This window comes from Protopterus annectens, chromosome 1.part0 (assembly GCF_019279795.1).
Source record: "Protopterus annectens isolate FY-2018-M chromosome 1.part0, PAN1.0, whole genome shotgun sequence".
NCBI classification, from domain to species: Eukaryota; Metazoa; Chordata; order Ceratodontiformes; family Protopteridae; genus Protopterus; species Protopterus annectens.
The window spans coordinates 817070649-817096931 of record NC_056725.1 but is presented as its reverse complement, the minus strand read 5'-3'; the positions used below and the strand labels follow the sequence as shown (position 1 = coordinate 817096931).

General features: G+C 36.5%; 1 protein-coding gene across 1 annotated transcript; it reads right to left on the bottom strand.

Annotated features, from left to right (window-relative positions):
* Positions 1–6708: 6708 nt before the first annotated feature.
* LOC122801554 (forkhead box protein G1-like) lies at positions 6709–8674 on the bottom strand. The gene has a single exon (XM_044070990.1). The coding sequence runs from the start codon at positions 8608–8610 to the stop codon at positions 7429–7431; it is 1182 nt and encodes a 393-aa protein (XP_043926925.1). The 5' UTR covers positions 8611–8674; the 3' UTR covers positions 6709–7428.
* Between the last annotated feature and the right edge of the window lie 17609 nt (positions 8675–26283).

Here is a 26283-nt window from a genome sequence, read left to right as displayed (position 1 = left end):
TGTGTTTTGTTTATAAATATAGCATTATTCAACTGTATTTATTTTCGGATGACTTACAGAATGAAAATAACAGTTTTTGCTGAATTGTTTCTGTGGTCTTTGTTTTACACCCTGGGGAACAGGACGTGCTGTTCAAATGGTCGTTTTTTCCATGAGGTTGTACAATCCTGAGGTTGGTACATAAGCGAGGTGAATCCTCCCTTAATATGGGGATATGGGAGAATGGGGGACTGTGACTCTCCCTGCAAAACAATAACTATATTTTTTAAATGTTTTTGAGGTATACCTTTCAGTGTGGAATGTATTGTGTTAAATACACTATTTAGTGATAACACTGATATAATTTGAGTGTTGCTTAACAATAATTGTGACCTCTCAAGCTTCACTCGAGGTTATAATTAATCACGTTATAATTATTTACGCACACCTCTAAATATATAATTTTGTGATAAATGTTTTATGATAAACGTTATGCTCTGCAGGAATGGCAGCTAAAACTAGATGGTTTATTTTACACCACAGACTTCACTCGACCTCTTTGTAAAGCGGGTTTGGTTATTTTATATGTATTTTCTTAGTTATTTACTCCACCTGTAATACAAGCAGTAACCTATCCTGTCTCTGTAATGGACCTTTCAGCGAGGCTTATAAGAAATATAGTTGTGTTTCACTTATAAAGCAAGACTTGTCACATTGTTTATAAGACAATAAGATATTTCTTTGATGTACTTGTCTGTATTGACATTTTAGTATTAAAGCACTTTGATCTTAAGTTTGTCTTCTAATAACCAGCTAAAAGAATAAAATGACTTATTCATCCCCTAATATGTTCAGAACATTTAGACGTATAATGAATGAAAGTGATGAAAAAATATTACTTGATGCAGTCTGATTAACGTGTATAAGAAAGAGAATGTATTCCAGATGCTTGTTTATTTTAATGTGTAAAGTTGACTTAACTTTGTGTGTGTGTGTGTGTGTATGTGTAATTATCGCATTTTGTAGCGTGCGCTTGTGTAATTATTGTATTTTGTTGCATTGCATGCTTATATCACTGTACAGTTAGATATGGGGTCTTAAATGTGCTAAGAATGCAAACCACTTCCTTCTTTATTTTATTTTCCTTTTCTTTTGAAAAAAATATTTCAAACTATATAGGAAAACAATCAGGAAATGCAGGAAAGTCATTTATCATTTACAGCATTAGACAGAGAAGAGCTGAGCCTGATAGAGAGTAGAAATATAACAAAATATCTGCCTACTACATGCAGAACTTTGAAGCACGGAGCCGAGAAATAATACCACCTCCTGCCCAAACTTAAATAGGCGGTCTACGTTCACACCAAGTTAAACAAGAAGAGAAATTTCCTAAAATGAAAGGCATGAGAGCCGGTGCACAGTTATAAATGGCAACGGAAGTGACTTTGTACGGAAAGCAGCCATCGTCCTTGTTTTCCTCTGGGTCTTGTACTTCGGGAAACTGACTCTCGGGGAATTTCACCTCGCCCACCTGTAGATTCAGTCTGTCAAAAGGCCAAGTGTCATCTTTCTGCAACTACTCTTTTACTCAAAACATATATTCGTGTGTGCATGTATGTGCATCTGCGTTATAAATATTATTCCTAAAAGAACTAATAGAACATATTCAATGCATGTGTAGCACATGCAGGGTTGTGTATTTTTGAATGAGCAACTATTACCACCATCCAGGCGTGCAAGGCACTAATCTGCTGGATTTATGTTTTATAACATTCTAGGTATGTGTTAATATATGTTCAATATACTGCACACCAGGTGTTATTGCCATAAAAAGAGGGTATGCACTGGAAATTTATGATAGGCACCCAGATGCTTAAGTCCAAAAGGTGAGCACCACAGAACCCACGCATACCATCTGCTCCCTGTGCGTGGTAATTGTCTATTCTGTTTTAAAAAATGAGCCTCTATATTGTTAATATATTAAAGTAACTAATTATTTTAGGTAATGGAATAATCTGACATTGTATTTTTACATAACGTAGTCCCTACCCCTTCCCTTTTGATGATGGAAAAAGCCATTTCTCTCTAGATTTTAATTATGACTAAAATGTTGTCAAAAGAAATTAGTATTTGGTAAGTTTAACAGCAAAATAGCAGTAACAGCTAAAGTTGTAAGTCAATCATTCAAGAAATTAAATGTATCTATGTAAGTTGGCAGCTGTAAATATTCATTTTCCAAAAATGGCCACTATCCTCTTCCTAAGCAGCCTTCTGATAAATGCTGGCAATTGCCATTATATCATGACTTAACAAGAATCTTTTTGTAGCTGCTGAGTGGAAATTTTGCAGTTATTGTGTGAAACTGCCTTTCATGTTTGAATAATACAGTGAAGTGCCACAGTTTATATGCTAGAGAAGATCATATTGAAAAGGTATACCCTAAACATTAAAAATTAATAGAAGTTACAAAGAAACGCCCGTCAAATTTATGGCAAGTCTGGAAGAACTATTTCTATTCTTGTGTTTGATTGATTGATTCATTGATCCATTGATTAATTGATTAACTGATTATTTGTTGACTGATTGGTAAATCAGGTTGCTGCGGTGGACTGGTACTAGGCACTTAACTAGTTAAGGGTTGAGCTATTTTTATACTGTATCTTACTATCTTGGGTTTGATTACCGCAGCCTCCAGTTGTGTACTGAGGAAGTTACCTATACGGATTGCGATCATAGATTGCTTCTGAAAAAAGACACACCTTTTGGGTTTATACAGACATAAAAATGAATAAAAAATAAGATTCGAGTTCTCAGCAGTGGCATAAAGCAATTATTACCTACTGAACCTTTAGAAAACTCTCCTAAGGATGGCAAATTCATATTTTCAAAGGTAAAAATTATTTTACAATAGTAAAACATATTGAAAACTATTATGTGTTTGTTAAGGCTGCTTTGTATTGCGTATCATTGCAAAAGCTAACATTTCTTAAATGTATTTATCCGGACTGAGCCTGAAATTGGGCAGTACTGATCAGTGCACTACCCCGGTAATCAAATATAAATAAAATGAATACGTTATCTTTTTAATGTAATAAACTTAACATGAGACTCCCACACGTCTGAATGGATCTAAGTACTTGGGAGAGGGATCCTGTTTCATACTGAGTAACTGTATTTCCCCTTATTATATTTAAGTTTATTGGACAGGATTATCGCAGACTTTTAGTTAATTTGGAACTATTTTGCTAACACAAAACAAGGCATGTTAATTGTGGAATGATTACCATGAGCACATCTATTAAGTTCTGCTGGCAAGACGTGCTTTGTTTCAGAATTCTGTACACAATAAGAAAGTAAGCCCAGTAGGGAAACCAAGGACTCCATCAAATAACTGCATGGAAACCATGAGACCTATCATTTGAAAAAGGATTTCTTAAAACCAGCAAACAGTTGTAAGCTAAACTATTGACTTTTGTCGTCTTGTTTCCTGACATGCTTGTAAGAGAGTGTTACAATTTCAGAAACAGTATTTTAATAATTTTCTTCTGTTTAGTATTTGATTCCACTTTATTATTAGGGTCCATTTCGTTTTTTATTTTTATTTTTTCATTCTGAGTCAAAGCAGTTATGTTTATAATGGCTGTAAACAACATTTATCTGTATGTTCAGGTAAGCAATGATATGACTAGACAGTTTCCTTGCAGTTCTTTAGACAAACATATCCATAGAGTTTAGGAAAGAGATCTTTATTCCAAGCATACCTCTCAACCTCTTAGAACAAGATATCTGGACAAAGCCTAAAATAATGGGGGACAAAGGACCAAAAATAGGGTCAGATTTTAAATATTGCTGTTATAAGCTTAGAATGTTGGTAAAATAATAGGATCGGTGTTAACATGCATTTTCTGAAGGATATGAAGTCAGAAACTTAAATGTTCATAGTTTAGTACTAGGCTAACTGCCCTTGTGGGCCATTTAAAGGCTAGCCAATTACCTCAAGTGAGAATCAAACCCTGCACCTTGTGTTTGTAAGGTAAACACCTTAACCATTGTGCCAACCACCCCCCCCCCATGTTATTACTTAGTGACTTAAATCTTCAGTGATTTGCAGAAAACCGCAAATTTTATGATGACAAACCAAAAATATGAGGCAAAATTCTGGACGTTCTGAAAAAAATCTGGACAGTTGAAAGTTATGATTCCAAGTGTAGTGTTAAGACTACCTTTTGTTAGTCCCTATACACCTACTATGCGACTTGCACATACACACTTTATGTTTAGTGTTCACAAGTGCTTTGAAACAGGCTTATGCATTAGGACTGAACATAATTATATAGGCACTTAACAAAAAAAAAAAACAAGCCGAGTAATGCTAAAAGCATTTTTTGTAATGACGGACGATAGGTTTTAACGCCATTATAAAGTAAAGCATGATAATGATGTTCACTTCGTTTCGTTCCCCAAAATAATGCAGTCCGTCAAATGGATTGCTTTTTGGTTCTTCTAAAATCGGGGGCAGAGGCAAGAAAGTTATTCCTTGTTTGTTTGCTTGGTAGGTTATTTGTTTGTTTGCTTGGGGTGCTGTTTATTTGCTTTTATATGCAAGAACACTCCATTAAATTACCGATTCCGACATTCAACAGGGACAAAGGTAGAAGAAAGCTACTAAAGCTACTGCCAATGTACAGATGAGTAACAGACAGGCATGATGCAATACAGGGATCAATGTGAAAATAATTATTCAGTATAAACGTGTACTGTATGGAATATATATACACTAAAAGTAAGAGTCTGGTAACTTTCCAATGCGTTCGTGAGCCCTTTGATTTTTACTTTATGTATTATTGTTCACCTTAGGTTCTTTGACTTCAAGCTAGATATTCTGTATAGCACAAAGATTTTTTAACACGGAATGTTTACCTTGAACACTTATATTCATACAGTACATAGGGAATGAAGGATACAAAGCCGGTAGCCCTGACAATGTTCCACCATTAAAATGGTTAAGAGATAGGCTGCAATTTTAAATACGCTTTATTATGGTTAGCTTTCTAGTCAGGCAAAGTATCGAGTGTATGCTATGAAGTGAAATGCAATAAAAATTATATTTGAAAAAAAAAGAGTGTATGCTGCATCAATAAAATTCAACAAGATAAGCTAAAATTCAAATGTTAAATATCAAATATGATTTTCTTTTAAATAGACTCATAAATTAAAACAAACATCTGTTTAATAGGGCGGTTTTAAATGCCCCCTAGAGTGTTTCTGTTATTTATGACCAATGTTTGTTAATGGTACATTAATAAGCGGCGCAAACTGTTCAGTCAAGCGTTACTCTTAACAGTCATGCATAATTAAATGCCTAGAATATACTATAAAAACAGACAGGTAAACAAGTAACTATGACTTTATTTATTTAAACGGACAAAATGCAAAACTGTCCCTATACGTTTTCCCTTAAATGCCTAAAAGACACAGGTCTTCATTTTCTGGATAAACGGAAATGCAAAGTTCATGAAGATAGCATGAGTGCAATTTTATTACAACCTTCACAAAATAAACAACGGAAGCTATACTTTAAAATTTAGACTGGTTTAAAAGTAGAAAAAAAAGAACAATTTCACAAAAGCAAAAAGAAATGTCTCATTCTAGTGCTTTTGTCCTAAAAAGAGGATAATCATATAGTATGTTAAACAAATGGCAGATTTCACTTTTTATAAAACAAAGCTATTCCTTTTGTATGGGTTAAATTGCAGACTTTCAAACAGCTATTATTCAAGTTTATTTTTTAAATACTACATTTCATCTCGAGTTGTCCTGAGTAAAATAATGTGCATTATAAATAGTTCTAAAAGCTGTAAAGTCATAAATAACATTTTAAAGTTACATTGGCCACTGAGTTTACACACATGTAATCTTAGGCATCACTTCCACATCAGACATTCTGGAGAGATCAGACTAACCCTGGTATGTTTTATTTATTAGCGTTACATCATAACATCATATATGCTGATAAACAATTACATTTCTGAGATGATGTCTGCAGTGTCACGACAGCTTTTTTTTAAAACACGAATAGAAAAGCAAATGATCTCACTGCAATAAATAACCTGTTTGTGGAAATATTTTAATGAACCTTGCTCTTAATCGCAAACCACGTTGGGGCTCATACCATCTTATTTTATTAGAAGCTTTTTCTGACAGTTTATCAAATGATTTAGCACAGAGCACACAAAGAGATGTGTAGAAATTATACTGCTTTTTCGGTAAGTAATATAATGTAACGCGGTGGTAAACAAAACATACTGTATGCACTCAGTAAGATTCTTGAGCATACTAGTAATATAAAGATGTGTGTGTGTGTGTGTGTGTGTGTGTGCGTGCGTGTTTGTGTGTGTGTAAAGATATATATATATATATATATATATATATATATATATATATATATATATATATATATATATATATAAAGAACCGCACACTGACAGAAGTAAAATAATAAATATGTACCAACAAACTTCTATTGCAAATATGAACTGGTCTCAAATAAAAATAAGAAAACCCTTATAATGATGTATTAAGCTTTCATACTTTATTGTGTAGGAACTTCTTCAGAATGAAAAAAGATATGCATTCATATATATATATATATATATATATATATATATATATATATATATATATATATATATATATATATGGTGTGTGTGTGTGTGTGTGTGTGTGTGTGTGTGTGTGTGTGTGTGTGTATTCAGTTACTGTATAAAGTCAGTACAAAAACGCACAAGCACCATCTGCAACCATGTGTAAACGCAGCGTGAATTACGAAGTTTTAATGTAGCTCACTAATAGTATTCCTACTTAGTTTAAAAAGTGCATAATAATCAGCATTCTCATATTAAGAGTTCTTTGAAAACGACTGTTTCTAAAAATACTGATAAATAGTTTAGCTTGCTTGCATGGGGCAAAAGCTAACTAGAAAACTGATACATGTATCACATCATTCGTATGTGATTTACTGTGGACCAGAGAGACAACCTGCATTATCTAACCTCTGCAATAAATAGGTGATAAATTAGAAACAAACAGCACAATTCCATATGAAACAACACATCCAGGTATAGCCTACTGAACTGTGGTAACTACTGAGAGACAGTTAAATTAAGAAGCGAAATAATAACAAGACTGTTTGCTAATGTTGCGATGAAAAGAGCTTTTTGAGTTATAATTTACTCGTATTTACCAGCGTGCAAAAGTACCACATAGCTCCAGGAGAAAATATAACAACCCCATTCAGGCAAAGCATGTCCTCCTTAAGACGAGAACACTTTTCTCAATAGTTTTTCTCAATAATTTACATGGCAAAAAATAAAATAAAATCAAACCCCAAAGCATATAATTTAATTGTCAAAATGGGCTCCTTGAAGCAAGACATAATCCTTAGATGATTTATGGGAGGGCAGGGCTAAACGAGGAACCATGGCTAGGAGATACAAAGTAGCTGGAGAAATCTGGAGAAAGTCCTGCGCGAAAAGATGTTGATGAAGGTCTAACAAGGAGATCGCCATTGCCCTTTGGAGGTCCATGGAAAGAATGGAGAGCAGCAGCTGTCTGTGCTGTAGTCACTGAGTGGTGCTGAGGTCCTTGTGCAAAAAAGTAACTTGCCTGCCCTGCTGTTAGCAGATTAAATGAGCTACAGGGCAGCGATAAGCCACAGGGCATCGAAGAGGCGAAGGCAGCTGCTGTAAGATGGTGGTGATGATGGTGGTTGCCATAAGCTCCGTCTGTAGCTAAAAGTCGGTCTACACCAGCAGGATTGAGCTGGTGAGAAGTCTGTGAGAATACTGATGTGTAAGAGGCGGGGGGATTCAGATAAGCTGCTGGCGGTGCAGAAGAGGAAGAGGAGGCCGTGTAGCCCTGCAAGGATGGGGTAGTATGGTGGTGGAGTGGTTGATGCAAGGACAGGAGGGCAGGAGCCATAGGCCAGTACAGTGACCCTGCAAACGCCAGCCTGGTATTAGCTCCACCTGTAGCTCGTTTGAAAGCTAGCTTGGCACGGGAAGTGTTGGACCTCCTTCTGAGCTTGCCAGTGGTGCCCCCAATGAATACGTCGTCACTGGAAGGGTCCAGCATCCAGTAATTGCCTTTGCCCGGGTCGTCATAGTGACGAGGAACTTTAACAAAACACTTGTTGAGACTGAGGTTATGCCTAATTGAATTCTGCCAACCTTGCTTGTTTTCCTTGTAGTAGGGGAAGTGGTGCATAATGAACTCGTAGATGCCATTGAGGGTGAGCCTTTTCTCCGGGCTCTGTCGAATAGCCATCATGATAAGGGCATTGTAGCTGAACGGAGGCTTCTCCGTGTTTTCTTTCTTTTTTTCAGCTTCTTTGCAGCTATTTCCTTTCCCGTCCTCTTTTTGGTCCTTTCTCAAAGTTGGACTGGTCTCTCCTGAATCCCCCTTCAGACCCCCGTCACAGTCCTCATCTGGGGTCAGGTGCCCGTTCCCTTCAGCTCTCACCAAAGGACTATCCCGGTCTGCAGTCTCTTGTAAAATACTATTGATGCTGAATGGAGACTTGTAGTGAGCCAGCTGGGTCTCCTTAAAGTCTTCCATGCCCACCAACATCATGAATTAAGAAAAAAACGACCACCGATCACAACACAGCTGCAAAACATCCAGTGTATAGCTGACAGACTCCAGCTCTCGAGTGCAGCTTTTAATTAAAGCATTTCCTTCCACTTTGTAACCCAAGCCCTGCCATTTCTCCCTCCCCCCGGCCAATGTGTATGCATCCCAACAGCAACTCCTCCTGTCAGGTGCTCAGCCTTTGTGTTGTCACTTAGGCAGCAAACAAGTGGAACTAAGTCGTCAGCTAAAGGCAGCAGTTCGTAAACTACAAGGAGTTTCACCTGCAAATGATACCTGTTTCGTTTTATTCCGTAGCAATCTAGTTTACCTGGGCGAGCACACATTTTAAAATGATTTATTACTTCTTACACAGCCGCTTCCTAGGCAGCACCAGTGTGCAATTTTTAATGATGCATCTTAATTATTCTCATTTTCACAGCTAGGCAACCAAATATGCCTTACATGGACACTGAGATGTCATTTAGAATGCAAAATGTGAATGACTGCTTGTTGCTTTCCTTCAATAAAAACAATAATTATTTTCTGTCAGACTGAACTCCCTTACACTTTGATTGAAAGTTGCGCTGGTGTATTTGACGTCTTTTAGTTTACTGTTGCAGTCAGGCTAACAAATTTAATGTGGACTTAGTCTATAAAAGAAAATATTACTTCCACGTTTAATAAATTATTGTTTTTAAAATGTTTTGTAATACTTCGGAGCTTTTCTCCCTGGGCCTCCACTGAAAATGTATTCCTACCCAGTCGGAACTCCCCCTGTAATCAAATGTCAACAAATACATAAATAAATCAATTTTTCTTAATTTCCAGTAAGCTACCAAACACAGTATTCCGAGTTCAAGACCGTGCGCATCCATTACCTGTCAGACAGACCCCTTTGTGGATTCGAACTCGGTTTGCGTGCCACTCTCAAGTCTCCTTACGGTACGCGCAGTACTTTTCCATGTTCGGACACTAGACAGCTTTTTGGTTAGTTCACGGGCACTACGTGCCCAATTTTCAGGTACAATGGTGAACCAAAAACAGAATAAGCGAGCTATCACAATAATTGCAAGTCTTTACTCTAATATATGCCTGCTGCCTTACTAGCTTTCCAGTTTTATGAAAAGTTTAGTGTATGTGCTGCAGCTTCATTAGAAGGTGTGTGTGTGTGTGTGTGTGTGTGTGTGTGTGTGCGCGCGCGCGAGCATTTCAACATATCAGCACAGTAGATCTGGACAAATCCTAAAATAATGACGGAAGGGTGGCAAAGGCCCAGAAATATGGACACATTTAAAGTATTGCTCTTATAAACTTACAAAGCTGAAAAAATAACAGTATTTTCTGATGGATATAAAATCAGAAACTCAATGTCGTTTAACAGTATTTTTTAAAGGATATAAAATCTGAAACTAAATGGCATTATTTGGTGACTTCATTCTTCAATGATTTGCCAGAAACATACACTTTATGAGGAACAAACCAAAATATGAGGCACAAATCTGGACAGTCTTTGAAAACCTGGACAGCTGAGGCGTAGTGTGTGTGTGCGTGTGTGTGTGTCTGTGTGTGTGTGTGCGTGCGTGTGTGAGAGAGAGAGAGAGAGATAAAGAGAGAGACAGAACAACGGGAGGAGCACAAACATAATATCTTGATGTATATTTCATACTTCAGCTACATCCCTGATACAAGCAAAATTCATTTCAGCCTAAGAAAAAATAAACATGAACAGCGTGAGTCCGAAAAAATGTGGCAGGTACACATAAAGTAACAATTGTGTGATTACTAAAAGGGGTTACTGAGGAAAATATAAAGCACAACGGGAATTATAATTCTTACAAAAACCAGGATTGGCCTGTCCCTTAGCAATCATCACCCTTCCCTTGTGATAAAACTCAGCTTGGAAGAACAAATCGAACCCACGACAAACTACAGCCCTGTTTTTTTTTGGCTCAGTGGAAAAATGTATGCATAGCAATGCTTACATAAAGTCACATCACCAGTACAGTTAAGATACAAACGGGTGGAACCTCCCAAAAATTGTCAGGCTGACTGGAGTGCGCAAAACTGCGATCCATAGGTCACGAACAGGCATTTCTAAACTACCTCACACACGGGTATTACTTAATATTTATCAAAATCCTCCAAAGGTTCCAAAACAATTGTTTTTTTCCCCTTCTAACAGATACATACCTACATACAGACAGACACAAATAAATACATACAAGGTCGATTGATTAATTAATAAAATGTTTAAATATTGCAAGCATTTGCAGTTTTCTCGCTTATTTTATTCGAAGTGTTGCTTTCCGTAGACAGTGTTGGAATCTGTCGAGTGAAGGAAGGACTCTAGAAATACATGCTATGTTGGAAGTTATTAACTGTCATAACTTTCGGGCACTTACCTCAGGGCCTCAAGAGTCGGGAAAAGTCAAAATAACTATTGAGGAAAATGTGTTAAATATTATTTCTTGTCACTTAGAGAGGAGATAGAACACGTACCTCTCAATTGTCCAGATTTTCGCAGAATGTCCAGATTTTGCTTCATATTTTTGATCCGTTGCTCATAAAATGTGTGGTTTTGCAGCAAATCACTGAATATCGAATACACTATAGAGTGACATACATGTGAGTTTCAGACTTCTTATCCTTCAGAAAATACATGCCAGCACAAATCCTTTCTGGCAACTAAGTTATAAGAGTAATATTTAAAATATGTTTATATTTTAGGCCGTTTGTCCAGATTTCTTGCGCTAAGGGGTTTAACAGTATAAGACTAGTTGGAGTTTTAACTTGTAACTATTGCAGAAACAAAAGTTAATAATGTTTAATGTTCACTATACTCTGGAGAAAGCATACGTTTTATGGACATTTTTTAAATCAACATCAGAGAACAGCTGACACAACCACATAAACACATATGGGGTGACACACACACACACACACGCATATATATATATATATATATATATATATATATATATATATATATATATATATATATAAGTGCATATGCACGGACACTTGCTCAAAACAGAAAGGAAAAAAAAAACACAATCGAAACTCTCGTACAGCTTTATTATTATTTTAGTCACAATAATTTTACGAGAAAGATTTGTTCCTACAAGTGACTTGCATACATACATGGGTGGAGGTAGGCCGGCCCTATGTACTCAGATGAGTACATTTTTCCTGAAAATCTCTCAGAAAATGAAGGCTTCAGAGGGCACATAACGTTCACAACTAAGTCCATGTAGTACATGCACAAAACATGCTTACCTGAATGGAATGCATCTCCAAAAATATTCTTTTATGGCTCAAAGTGGCAACAGTTGAGGGCAGTATGTCTCTTCTTGGAGTATATAGGGGTGACATTTTGATAGCTGCGTAATTTTAAAATAATAAGCCTACAGTGAGTGGGGCAACAGCAAGAGGTGTGAGTACAACATATATGTTTCTGGCTACGCCCATGTTTACATATATATAATAAGAAAGGTCATATGATTCATGGTCTTACAAATCTAACAGTATCCTGAGATAAGCCCTTACATTCATTATAATGGGCCAAACACATCAATTGGAAGTTTACTTTCAGTGCACAGACGAATAATTGAGTGTGTGACTTTTAGACATCTCAAACCCCAGATGGTGTAACCTGGTCTGGGAGCGTCAGATGTAAATCTACTTGTTTTCTGAGTCACAATAATGCAAGCTCCTTCTAATGTTAAGCCAAATACTTGCAGAAGTGTGCATTCAGAGAAATGCCAACAAAATATGTAGCCTACAGCCGTGCGTTGGGAAACACGCATAGATGTTTCATGACAAATACCGTCACTGATAATAAAGGAGTTTGTGTAACGTTTGTACACAGGCATAGTGCTGTAACGACTGGATACGGACAGATGTTTTTTTTTTCGCCTCGGGAGGCGTGATGTGTGAGTGTGTGTGTGTGTGTTCATATGAAATGCTATATTTTTATACATGCTGTGCACAGAAAGATATGCAGCTGAACGCCTCCGTTATCATATCTGCTGCACGGCTAATTGAAGTCCGTCAACTTGAGCTTTATATAAAATGAAACCCCCTACCTCACCACAACCTCGCACATACCTCAACATTTTAGTAGAAGAATTCTGGACAGAGGCAAAGATAATGGGGGACAAAGGACCAAAACCAGGGACAGATTTTTTTAAATATTGGTCTTATAACCTTAGAAGGTTTATAGAACTACGGGTTTTTCATTAGCATAAATTTCTGTGGGTTATGAACTCTGGAACTCAAATGTCTGCCATTATTTAGTGACTTCAATCCTCAATAATTTGCGAGGAAAAATATACAGTTTAGAGGGAACGGACCGAAAATATGAGGCAAAAATCTGTACAACTGAGTTATTCCTCACACGCAAATAAAGCATGCGTAAAAATATTCTTTAAATTTACTGGTTTCGCTTGAAATAACGCTATACTTGTTACCGCAGCAGTGTTGGGGTTTATCCCATTTCTATTTTAAGGTTGCGGCAAATAGAAGAGGAATCCAGATGCAGTGCCTATGTTAGTGATGTTCACAATTTCTTAGTTTATAAACTAATCTAAAACTGGAATGAGTGTATATTGCTTGTCTTGTTTCAATTTGATACATTCTGGTGGAGAAGCGTAATTGGAAGTACCACATTGCTGTTACAAGTATGGATTTATTAGTTTTACTGGAACTTTTACTTCTGCAAGGCATAACATTTTTATTTCTTGCTATCCAAAAACTGACACAAAGCAAATAGAGGTTGTCTCGAGACAGGGAACCCAAATGCCAAAAAGCAACGACAAATGAATAGACCGACGATTGTGCACCATGTGAACTTTTTAACTTATGAGAAATTCAGTGCTGAAAACTTGAATTATTAAAATCTGCACAAATTGTGCTTTCTTCATTTTAAAAAGAGTGATTTTAGGGCCAAATGCACCCTTATAAAATCATAAAGCTTTGTGCTTTGCATATCATCTCTTTTTTGTTTTCTTTTCTTCTTTTTATCGTATGTTTTCATTTAATTTGCACATTATATTAGATATCTACACCTTACAGTGAAACGCAAAACTCAAGCATGCTTTAATTTGCTCAGTATAAATTCACTTTTTAATACACGTCTTCTTAAAAGTTCTTAAAAAAATCATAGATCACTAACTTATATACAAGCGATCTCTAATTCATTCGTTCTTTACCATTTCCTAAATCATAAATCCTCTGTATCGTTTCTCGTTTTTACACAATTTTTACTTATTTTGTATTATATGAATAATAACCAAGCGCAATACACGAGAGGCCGGAGATTATGGCGGGGGACAGGTCAGAAATATACTTTCCTCAAAGAAAGTCTAAGACTGGCATCAGAGATCTGGGTACATAGAATAAGAACATATAGAAAGTAAACGACAGGTGAGTAGTCGAGAATGCATTGTGGCAGGGTGTGAGTTTTTGGAAATAGGTCTGGAATATGTGTAATAGCTGAAAAAGAGTTGGTATTACCCTACTACTTAATTATAGCTTGTTGAATCATTCTAGGCCAAAAATTACACACGCACACACGCACACACACACTAATAGGGTTACCACCACTTCAAATGTCCAAAGTGGGACATTTTTTGTAGAAACGTCAGATTTTGCAGGACAAAACATACCCATGGCCAGTTTAAAGTACAAAACTTCTCTTTTTTTGCCAAAATAAAAGTGTATTCTTGTAGCATTTGAGTTGCTAATGCTATTTCATGTGGCATTTAGGTGTTTTATATACAAAATAACTGTTTTATGCAACTATTAAAGAAATCTTTGGAAATATTTTTGTCCAAAAATCTGAGGACATTTGACATTTTTCTATTTTTTCTAAGGACACAACTGACCAAAGAAGTACTGTCCCTCGCAAAGTGGGACATGTGGTAAATCTATCACTAATGGCATGTAGTTTTGAACACACACACACACACACACACACACACGCGCGCGCGCGCACTGTAAGACCACCGTTGTTCTGGACATGCCGAGCGGTATTGTATTTCCTCTGGACAACTTTGTACAATTTGTACGAGTTCAGAAAACAGAGGGTTCCAAAGTATGTGCCACTGGAAATGTGTACACCTGAGGCATTTTACTGTGCCAGGAATAACCGCTGTGCCTTCTTCACAGCTTAATTTCTAAGAATAATCTAAAATACACTGCCTTCAAGCCAAGTACAGAACATCTTTTAGGGTGACGGGTAAGTTACTTTGATATCATACCCTCACGTGTTCCTGATGTCTGAAGAATGACCATGATTTTGCCTCTTAGTTTGTCATGTCCGTTGTAAAATGTTTGATTTTCTGGTAAATCACCGAGAATTACAGTCAGCAGTGTGAACTTTGGCTCTAGATGATGATCACTTTTAATGTGACACCCCGACCCCTTGTGCAAAACTAGGGAAAATGGAAGTTGTTTGGATGGATAGATGGATGGAATAATGCTATTCATCAGATTTTCATACTTCTTGTTTTTCAGAAAATGCAAATACATGCTGATGCAAAACCTGTTGTTGTAGTAGCTTTTTATGTGAAATAAAATAACATTTAAAATTGCCCTCCATTATTTATATGACTGTACATAATTCCCGTGCAAACAGGTTGAGAGGTATTTTGATAAAACGGGAAAGCATATAGGCCGTTAATAAAGTTAATTGTATTTACAGACAACTGCTCTCAGGAAAAACATTTATTTAGAAACATTAAGTTTCGTAGCGGGCATCGTCTAAAATGAGATATTTAATTTTTAGTAAGATCGGACCACTCGATGGTCTATTTTCATTCTTCACTTGGCACCTACATTTGACACGCCATTTAACACGGAAGCTATGAGGGTGAGAGAATCCTCTTAACTGTCCCTGATTTTCAGAGACGTCCTTGATTTTGACTCAAAAATGTGTTTTGTCCCACCTAATCTCTCTATTAAACTGATAATTTTAAGAGAAAATGTGATAGATTACATTTATCAAATAATGACAGAAAATACATGTTAACATTGTCTTATTATGGGAAATTCTCAAGCTAATAATCGTAATATTTTAAAAAGTACCCGTGATTGTACCTGACTTTTTTGGATTTGTTCCTTATTCTGGTAGTAAGAGCCTGAGAATTATGCGAGAAAATAAAGCGTTGCGCCTTAATGAATGGAAACTAGAACAAGAACCGTTTCAAATGCACAATTTTTGGGCAGTATTTTCAAAATGTAAAATTTATTAATGGAGTAGACACCATCTTTCTTTTGCTGAGACAGGCAGCACTTAGTTAAGTCTTAATGCTTCCTTTAAAGGAAAAAAAATCCTGATTACACTGGAAAGAACATCTAGGACTTCACATAATAGTGAAATGTGCGAGTACCACAGTAATGAAGTCCATGCAATTTGCCTATTTATTTAAATAAAGGAGGATCACACATTTGCCGAATACATCTGAGACACAGCAGGTCTTCTGTCGCACGTTCAAGTTTCTCCTCTTTAATACAGTGTAATTCAATCAATTTACACCCCATTTTCAATAAAAATTCATTAATAACATCATCATAACTTGGTAATATTTACGTAGCATGCACTTTACAGAATCCCTTTCTAGTTATGACCACCCAGTTTGCTCTTGCTTGTACAGCTCAGTATATGGAAGGTGTATAACAGAAACATTTAAGAGCAGAGTCCCTGTGAACATCTTTTGCTCATTTCATGACGTCAGATAATGACATAAAGACATGACGTCGAATCATAACGGACTCATTATGTCCTGCTATCTGGAACCCAAATAACATGTCGTCCATATATCCGTCCAATTTTAATTTGAACTCGTGCTGTGTTTTTATTTTATACAGACTGCCACTGCATTCCAACTGGATGCAGTTCTCATGCTATATATACCACGTTATTCTTTTAGCTATTGAGAGTTACCTTCACTAGACATAAAACGGATGTCTCTTAAGTTTAATATCTGTTTTTCTCTTTGCAGTCCTAGGCAGTGGTATGAGAAGTTGCCACAAAAAGTTTTATAAGCCAAGACCAACCTTCTTTTTAAACCTCTATATTCTATCACATAAAGGCCTAAAGTTCCTAAGGTTTGCCTATTATATTCTTTCAAGCCCTGTGATTTTTAATACATTGTCTTTCATCCTTTTTAACTTGTTACTCATTTTCCTAGATTGTGAATGCCAGACTATATTTCTGATTTCCAAGATGAATCTTGCCAGTGTGGCATACCAATAAATCACAAGATAGAATGTTCTAGAATTTGAATCACATGAGGTTACATACCTTCCTCTCAATTATTCTATCAGAAGTTTCTGTATGACCTGCATAGATTAGTCTGCCATCAAAAATGCCCAAGTCTCTGTACTAATTTACAAACCAGGTCTCCTCAAAATTATTTCAGAAATAGCGTCTGGCTATCTTTAATTTCCCTTGTGGCAATATGGCACTCGTTTGGAAGTTATCCAGAAGGTCTTTTGAGTTTGCTTATTATTTTCTTAATGTTATTTGGTAACTGCATATTACTATGATCTTAGCTCAGATATTTTTAATGGATACTGTTTTAAAATTGTCTGGGTTCTTTACACACCAACAATTTTCAGACACAGCATGTCATTTATAACGATGATAAATAAAAGGGTCATCATATTGATCCTCGAGGAATGACATTCTTTATAGGAACTTATTCGATGACTGGTTTATGCCCACTGTTGACATTTTGTTCAGCTGATGCCTCATGGAAAACAGAGTTAAAAGATTGGCTAAAATCTGTAAAACAGATATCCACTAGTATTCGCTTGCTCACAAAGATCAGAAGCCAGATCCCAGAAGTACAAGCAGTTTGAATCTATAGGCACCTTACCACAACATGCAATTAAGCTGTCTCCAAGTCCATCTTTTCAGACCTGTTGAATGATGAGAATACGATGGGAGTCTCTATGGTTTTTAACATTTTCAGTTGTCAATGTTGAGTGAAGCCGAGGAGCTCTAACAATTATGTCAAATGGCAAGAGGCTGAGGCCAATTAAAAATGAAAGCAGAACTTTAATTTCTTTCTGATGGTGGTGATGTTGAACATTTATTTATTTCTTTTAATACATTGCTAACTGGCTATGTGGGCTGGTTCTCAGACCCCTTTTAGCCATTAAGTGGGTGTAATGACACAAGGAGTTACAAAGCAATTATATCATACATCATACTGAACAAACCCACATACTGTGCGAAACTGCAGTTATTATAGAGAGGGCATCACTGGTAACCACTGCATTTTACATGTATTGGGCAAAATACTGAGCAAGAATCATATGCACTGCAAAAGGTTTTACTTTTGTGTATAGTACTCAAGGCAGATTTAGTAGAGACACTGAGTAGTTTGAAAATGTTCACACATCAATAGAACTTACAAGTAATGCCTGAAGCTTGTAGTTTATTTAAGAAGCCAAATTCTTTTATACCTCTGCCTTAACATGCCATTTCATATTTTGGGAAATCTTTTCTGGAAGACATTAGGGATTTGCTAAATAATAGAAATGTAGGTAGGTGTTATTATTTCTCTAGTTATGAAAGTCACAGATTTAATAATTTAATTAATGATGATAGCACTTATATCAAAAAAGCAGATAAAAAGGATGCCATGGTGCTTTTGCATAAGGATGACTATATGGTCAAAATGTTTTCTGCATTGAATAAGGAGCATATGAATTAAAAAAAAAATACTTAATATGGTGTTAATGCTATGCATAAGAAATTTAATGTTTGTTTGACTAATTCTGGTTATATTACCACTGAATTAGCTTGTCATCTATTGATAGTCACATACTAATACCAATATTTTTGGCAACCAAAAATGTATAAGAGCTTACGTAACTCCATATTTAGACATATTGTTACTAGGAAATGTTCCATGATGGAACTACTAAAATATTATTGATGGACCTAAAGATAGTTGCATAGAATTCAACCTTTTTGATTGGTAGTATTTTTGGTAAGCATCTTCTGCAGCTTAATGAATGCACAAATGCAATATATATATATATATATATATATATATATATATATATATATATATATATATATATATATATATATATATATATATATATATATATATATATATATATATATATATATATATATATATATATATATATTAAATATATAATATATATATTATAATATATAATATATATATATAAAAAGCAAGTCAGCTTGACAGGATACTGATAGATAAATAGATGTTAGGGAGGTATTAAAGCTAGAAAATAAATATTTCTGGCCATACTATGCTGATATTAGCTTGGTCAGGTGTGAGGAAACAATTAAAGGGTTGGCGGTGGATCCTGGGAAATGGAAAGACATGAATGGTGTCTAGTAGTTGAAGTGATTTGTAAGCAAGGTTATAGTGGAAAACAGAAATTAATAAGCAAGACATGTACAATGGAATGGAATATCATTAAAGGAGATCCGCACCCACAGACTCAAACAAACATGTTTATTTCATCATGGTTTGGTGTTTCTTACATTTTAACACCACTCTGGGACTATTTACAGGTTTTTAAACATTTTTATACGTAATTTCTGAGTCTCACCACATGGGGTCTGGCATTTTGAAGTAATTCTGATTGTTTAGTCTACTAGGTATCCCAAAATGCAGTGCTCAACTGTAAAAAGTTACATCACTCAGGCCTCTTTCTTCCTAAAGCTCCTGTCACTGCATTGATTTTACATGCATACACTGCTGTCTTTCAGTCAGTTTTAAGTAACATTTCATGCCATTCAGTGACTACTTAAAACACAAACACTGCAAATGCCGCAGAACAGACTTTCAAAATGCTTTTTACTTCTGCTTCTTTTTAGAATGGCTCAACTGCATTTTTTTTTGTGAAGCCTGAATTGTACTTCTTTGACTCATCTCCCACCCCATTCACACCTAACTTTCCTAGCTGTTAAAGTGCTAAGGGTAATTTGAGCTGTTACCTACTGTGATTGACAGCTCACAGCAGGAGACTTGACTCATGTACTGTTTCCTTGTTCTAGCCTTTACTTTCTGTATGGGTAGTGGAAGGACCAGGGAGCTGTGACAGCACGGGTGGGTTTTTAGGACAGTCATGGTGATGTTAGTTTGGGGAGGCAACTGGCCTGAAAACTACCTGTATTCATTGGCCTTGATGACATCAATGAATTGGAGACTGCAGCAAGGGTGGAGTAAAAGTTTTTTGAAAGTGAAACCACCACAGTACAGTAAGGTACTATTCTAGTAAGCGAGAAACAGTCAATTTAAAATATTTTAAACGCTGTATTGTTATTTATCCATAGCAGGGGCAATAAATAAGGAAAAAAGGCAGAGACATTGAGCATTTAATAATAGAATGCTGTTGTTGTCCTTTAAGGTAACCCGCGGGGAGAAGGTAACAGCATATGCAGAGGTCAGGAACAGGACGGCAGAGGGAGAAAAAAATAACAGTGGCTCAAACAAGGAAAAGAGGAAGTAGACAGAGAGCTGCAGGCTCTAAAAATGAAGAGTTCAAGAGATTATTTAAAGTTTTTGTATGAATCTCAGATTGAATCAGAACTGGGAAAGAGGAGAGAGAGAGAGAGAGAGAGAGAGAGACTTGTCAGACAATAGGAGAGGTGGAACCTGAGCATATGTTATGAAAGTTAAAGGAGGAGAAGATGCAGGAATGAGTGAGGGGAATAAAGAAAGACAAGTAAAATGGGTTCTGAAGAGATGTGATCTACATGAAGTATTCTGATATTTTTATCAACATTTGTATACAGAGTATTCAGGAAGAGTAAGGATGTTTGATAACTGGGAAAAGTAGTTTCTGGAAAAAGACATAGTTGAGTTACTTTGGGGAATAGAAATAGGGGAGTAACAGTGACAGAGGAAATCTGAAAATGGGGAAGAGAGCGTTACTTTCATGGGGAGTTTTATAGATCAGCCAGTCTCAGATTAGGTGCGCATGTTAAGTAACTGTTTTATTATATCCTGGATTAAGGTTCCGAATCTATAATCGGGTAGTGGTGGTGGTGGTCCCAAGGGCAAGGGGATCATGAAGACTAGCAGATTTTAGACCAATTTGTGCAGGCGATGTAGTTGTGAAATTATATGTCCACATGAGAGTGAAGATAACAGCTGTGAAATATTCAGTCTCAGTCAATAGGCAACTGAATCCTAGTTCCACACAACAATAATGACACCAATTCAGCATGGTTTCTGTATAAGCAGGTTTTATTAAATGCTAGCACAGTCAGTAAGCGCTTTCACCTCCACAGCTTTATCAAACTACCTACAGGTGATAAAGCCGTGGAGGTGAAAGCGCTTACTGATTGTGCTAGCATTTAATAAAACCTGCTTATACAGAAACCGTGCTGAATTGGTGTCATTATCGTTGTGTGGAACTAGGATTCAGTTGCCTATTGACTGAGACTGAATATTTCACAGCTGTTATCTTCACTCGCATGTGGACATATATTTTTATCTTTATTCTTGGAATTGCAGTGAAGTTAATCCCCTTGGTGGTTTGTTTTAGCTGTTTTATCGTAGTTGTGAAATTGTTTGCCAGGGTGCTAACAGCTAGATTAGAAGAACAATTGTCCGAAGTATTAAGAAGTTAGAACCGCAGTAGGTTTTATAAACAGGAAGCCCCCCTGCTGATCACTGGAGAATATAGTTCATTTATTTAGTAGTGGTTGTAAGAGAGAAGCTCAGCAAAGCAATGATCTTCCAAATGGACATATAAAAAGCATTCAGTATGGTCAGTTTAATTTTTTTGATCAAATCCGTTACTCAGGTTGTGGGGGAGGGTAAATCCCTGCAGGGTGTAAAGACCATAATTGGTGGCTCTAAAGGAAGGTTAATGCTGAATGAGGGTGTGGGGTCATGTCAAAACCACTCCACTTATGTGGAAGAGCAAGACAAGGCTGTCCATTGTCTCCTTGTTCCTGGTGGTTATAGGTTCATAGGTTCATGCTAGGCTATCTGCCCTAGGGCATTTATAAGCCTAGCCACAGTGTGTTTGGCTTTCGCCACCCATTTTAAATTAATTTTCTAGATGTGAATCCCTTCATTATTAGGTGGGCTATATAAAATGTTTTTCTAACCACTTTGGCCACGTGGTTGTCAAATGAGAGATTGCTATCAACTTGGGTCCCCAGGTCCCTAATTACTTCTTCTGTACTCAATGGATTACCACCTATGTGGTAATTTGTGGGCACTTTGTTTTTGACAAAGGGGATGACTATACACTTTTTGGCGTTTATCTTGAGGCCATGGCTCTGGCACCAGTTGTCTGTTTCTATGAGGTTTCTATGGTTTCTATGGTGATTTGAGAAGTTATCACAAAGAATTAGAACCTTTACAGAGATGGATGTGGGGTGGATAAAATACATCTGAGCATGTCTGGAGGTGATTGCATGATCTTGCTCTAGGATGTACAAACTATGTTACTTGCAATGTTGGAGAAGTCAGTGCCAAGAGTACCCAATAAGAATCTATTTTAGGGACTGGAGCTGTAGAAGGGAATGAGATGAAATTAGAACTACCCTGCTCAAACCAGAGAGAATGAAACATTTAAGGATCAATGTTTACCCAACAATAAGGGAAATTAAAGAAAGAAACTAAACAGAGCCGAGGAACAACGTGGTTAAGTATGATGGGCAAATGTTCCAGGAAGGTTAATTCTTTTAGAGAAAATAGTCAGGATTCTGATCACCTCCATTGTTAAGACATGTGGCTAAACACCCCTCAACATAGGATGATAGCAAAGGGAGGTTGAGAATGAATAGGCACCTAGCAGATTGGGAAATGCCTGTTTTTCCAGAGCTATGCAGCAGAGGCAGCAGCTAATATGATACAGAGACCTCAGAGACAAGAGGAGAGGAGAGGGCATCAGTTTGCAATGAGCAAAGAAACTAAGGTATTGAGAGCAAATAATGAGAGAGAGAAAGGTAATAGAATGGGAAGAGGCCAAGGATACATTTGGACTGCAGGCTAGGTACTCTTTCCCTATCAAGGATTGATATCAGAGTATAGGCAAAGAGAAAACAGTAGGGGATCCTAAGTGAAAGAACAGATGTGGTAGAGTTTTTAGGTGAATCTAGAACAGAAGCTGCTTTTTTTAAATCTAGAGCACAGAAACTATTGTACAATGACTATAGAAATCAGTCAGAGGAGGTTAGAAAGGATTGGGAAGAGAGATTAGATGAGCAAGTCACAAAGAAATAATGACAAGATATAAGTATGGCTCCCAGATATGCAACAAAGGCTAGAAGATTTAGGATTTTTGCTTGGAAGTGTTTGCAAAGGTATTTTTTTACCCCAAGCAGAATCTAATGAGTTTTTCCTCAAACAGATTGCAAATGTTGAAGGTGTGATGGGGAAAAAAGTGATAAATGGAAACACATTTTTGGGAGTATAATTGAGTTGGCAGACTAAAAACTTCATGCAGATTTCTCTGTCAGAAATACTTGGTTATGAAACTGGTGTAACTAAGGAAATATTTTTTTGAGGTGGTATACAGGATCTGAATTGCCTAGACATAGTAAGGCCTTGCTGAGTTTAATTTTAGTGTCTGCCAAAAAAAGCAATTACTAGACAATGGAAATCAAAGTCTAAACCAGACATATTAGAAACAGTGAATATAGTAAAAGAGATAAAAGAGCTGGAAGTGAGATCTTTAAAGAAGTGTATGAGAAAATTGCATATTAAAAATTGGAATTATGGTAGCACTACTTGTAGTATAATGTTTTGGAGTAGGAATGAGGTTTAAGGGAAGGCAGGAAGTGAATGCGCTACATAATGTTTGACTGACAGTGACTGTATAGAAGATTATATGTAATGTATAATGTTTGCAACTGAAAATGACAGTATGGTTTGTTTTCATTTATATAAATGTATAACTGCAAACATTTCTAAAACAGAAAAAAAAAATATATATATATATATATATATATATATATATATATATATATACACAGTACTGTCGTATAAATTACAAATTACATGCACAAGGGATGTCACCATCATGAGGTGTAATGCTGCTAAGAACACTAAAAGTTCTGAATGGCCCCTCCACTTACATTCCTCATATCAAAATGAAGGCAAAAGAAGTTGGAGATGTATCTGTATTCTTCTATACACTCTCCTATATCACAGACGTCTATGTTATTATTACATAGCAATACTAAGGTAAGATCACTGACCAGTCCCATTTCCTGTGTACATGATTTTATACTGATAAAATTCCTTACCCAACTTCTAATCTCCATCGGTCTGCCAAAAGTTTCCCTCACTTCCTTTCTCCCACACTTTTAATTATTTTTACAGCCATTCCACAATATCCTGTTTTTTAATCTCATTTGATTTTTTTATATCTTCCAATGTCTGGCAATAACTTATTTTTTTAATTGCATCAGACATAAACTACATCTTAACACTTTCTTCTTTGTTCCATGGGTTTTCAAACTCCTCAACCCTAAAAAGGCAAAATAACTAAAAAGTCTCCACTTCCTTTTCATAAATTACAGACCACTGCTCTGTATTTAAGCTCCACAACTTCTTTATTTTATCCTATTCTCAGCACACATTCAGCATTCTATGTCACCCCACCACTCCTTTGCCTTTATCTTAACAGAGTTGTATACCAATGGCAAGGTATTCCTAAATGAACATGAAAAACTGCACCTACTTGCTTTACTTTCATAACCACCTGCTCACCTTCATCCAGTACCAATCCCTGCATCAGTCCTGCCTCTCCATTAACAATCTTTCACTTAGCTTCCTCACTTGTTACTCAGACACTCTCCTTCTCTCTCATTTATACACACACACACACACACACACACACACACACACACACACACACACACACACACACACACACACACACACACACACACAAACACATACACACAGACATAGACGTGCGAACACACACTCACACGGGTGCACACACTCTCGGGTGCAAATACATCACACAGCAGACAAACGTAAACACAGATACAGACATATACCCACAAATGCACACACACACATGCGCATGCACACACACAAACACATACATACACACAGCCCAGCACTGACAGTTCAATCAACTCTCCATTTCTAAATGTGCACAGCCTGCTTACCCACCTCTCTTCATTAAGCAACAGTTAGGCTACTTCACTGTTGATGCTCCAATCCCAGGCCTGAAATCCACTTTAAAGTCTAGATATTCCTTTTCTTGCTACAACCTTTAAATTCTAATCTCCACAGAAACCATGACACTGTAACTCCACATTTCTATCTTCACCCAACAGCCGTTACTGTACCCGTCTAATAAATTATCATTCTTAAGTATTCGTGAACATGTTGCCCCCTAACATCTGCTCATCCCTTTATCTGTACTCTTCTTTCATCTCTTTATCAGTTCTTTGTTGCCCTTGAATATATCTCAGTTTTCTACATATTTCTTGAGCTTTCCCCCATTTCATCATTATCCCTTTCCATTTTGAATTATAACTTTTTGCTTGTTGCTTGTTCTATGTATAGGAGCCTTTTCTGTGTAGCTCTGAAATATCCTTTCAAATCAGGGTATCACAAACCTCCTTATTTTATTAGAAGGCTCAACTTATCCCACTTGACTCTTTCCCTCTCCCCCAGATAAAATCCTTCAACTCTTTATTTATTGCTATTCACAGCTTCCTCTCTGGTTGATAAAATTACGCATGACCTGTGTATAAAACAAAATAATTAAAAACATTTTCACTGCTTGCTTCTTGTTATTCATAGCCATAAAACAAAGCTTCCAGTTTCTGAGTGTTTGTATTATCTTTTGTTAGTCTCTTCTCACATATCCTTAGCTGCTAAAACAGAATCTTTTTAACCCGTATTCTTAAGTACTTCATTTTATTATGTCCCCATAAATATGGGCATTGCTGAAGCAATTTGTGTGTGGGTGTATAGTTTATAGCTATTGCCTTTGTTTTATCTTCAGTAATTTTGTACCCAAAAAGATCTGAAACTGTGTCAGAATGATCCACAACATGGAACTACCCTTTTTCTGGTTTTATCAGGTACAAAATAATATCATATGCAAACAAACCAACTTTTCTTGATTACCATACCAGTTATATCCTTGAATTTACGAGTCCCTTGTTTTCTTTGCCAATGGTTCTAAGTATAACACAAATAACAAAGGGGAAAGAGCACACCTCTGCCTGATTCCTCTGTTAACACATGGAATGCTGCAGGTGTGGAATGGAGATCCCCAATCTCTCATAAATCTTCCTAACTAACATTTTTATTGTGTCAGGGAATGCAAATGCTTCCATTGCTCTACTGATAAAATCCCAGCTTATATACTCTGTCAGATGTTTTCTCTGCATCAAGACCCACCAACAACAGTGGTATTTTCTTGCATTCTGCTTCCCTGTGGATCATCATTGTTCTGTTAATGTTGTCAAATGTTTGCCTCCCCTCCACAAAACCACAGTGATCCATATCTATCAATGCTGGCATTATTTTTGCCACTGGTTTAGCCATTAGAGACATAAACACTTTAGAATCATTGTTTAGGATTGAAACGGGCCTGTATGAAACTGGATCTGATGGGTTTTTACCCTCTTTAGGTATTTCAGCCACCATCGCTTTCATCCAGGACGTTGGTGCTTAT

Bases quoted from the DNA above. Each gene is read 5' to 3' on its own strand.
- LOC122801554 (XM_044070990.1), bottom strand. From the start codon at position 8,610: ATGATGTTGGTGGGCATGGAAGACTTTAAGGAGACCCAGCTGGCTCAC.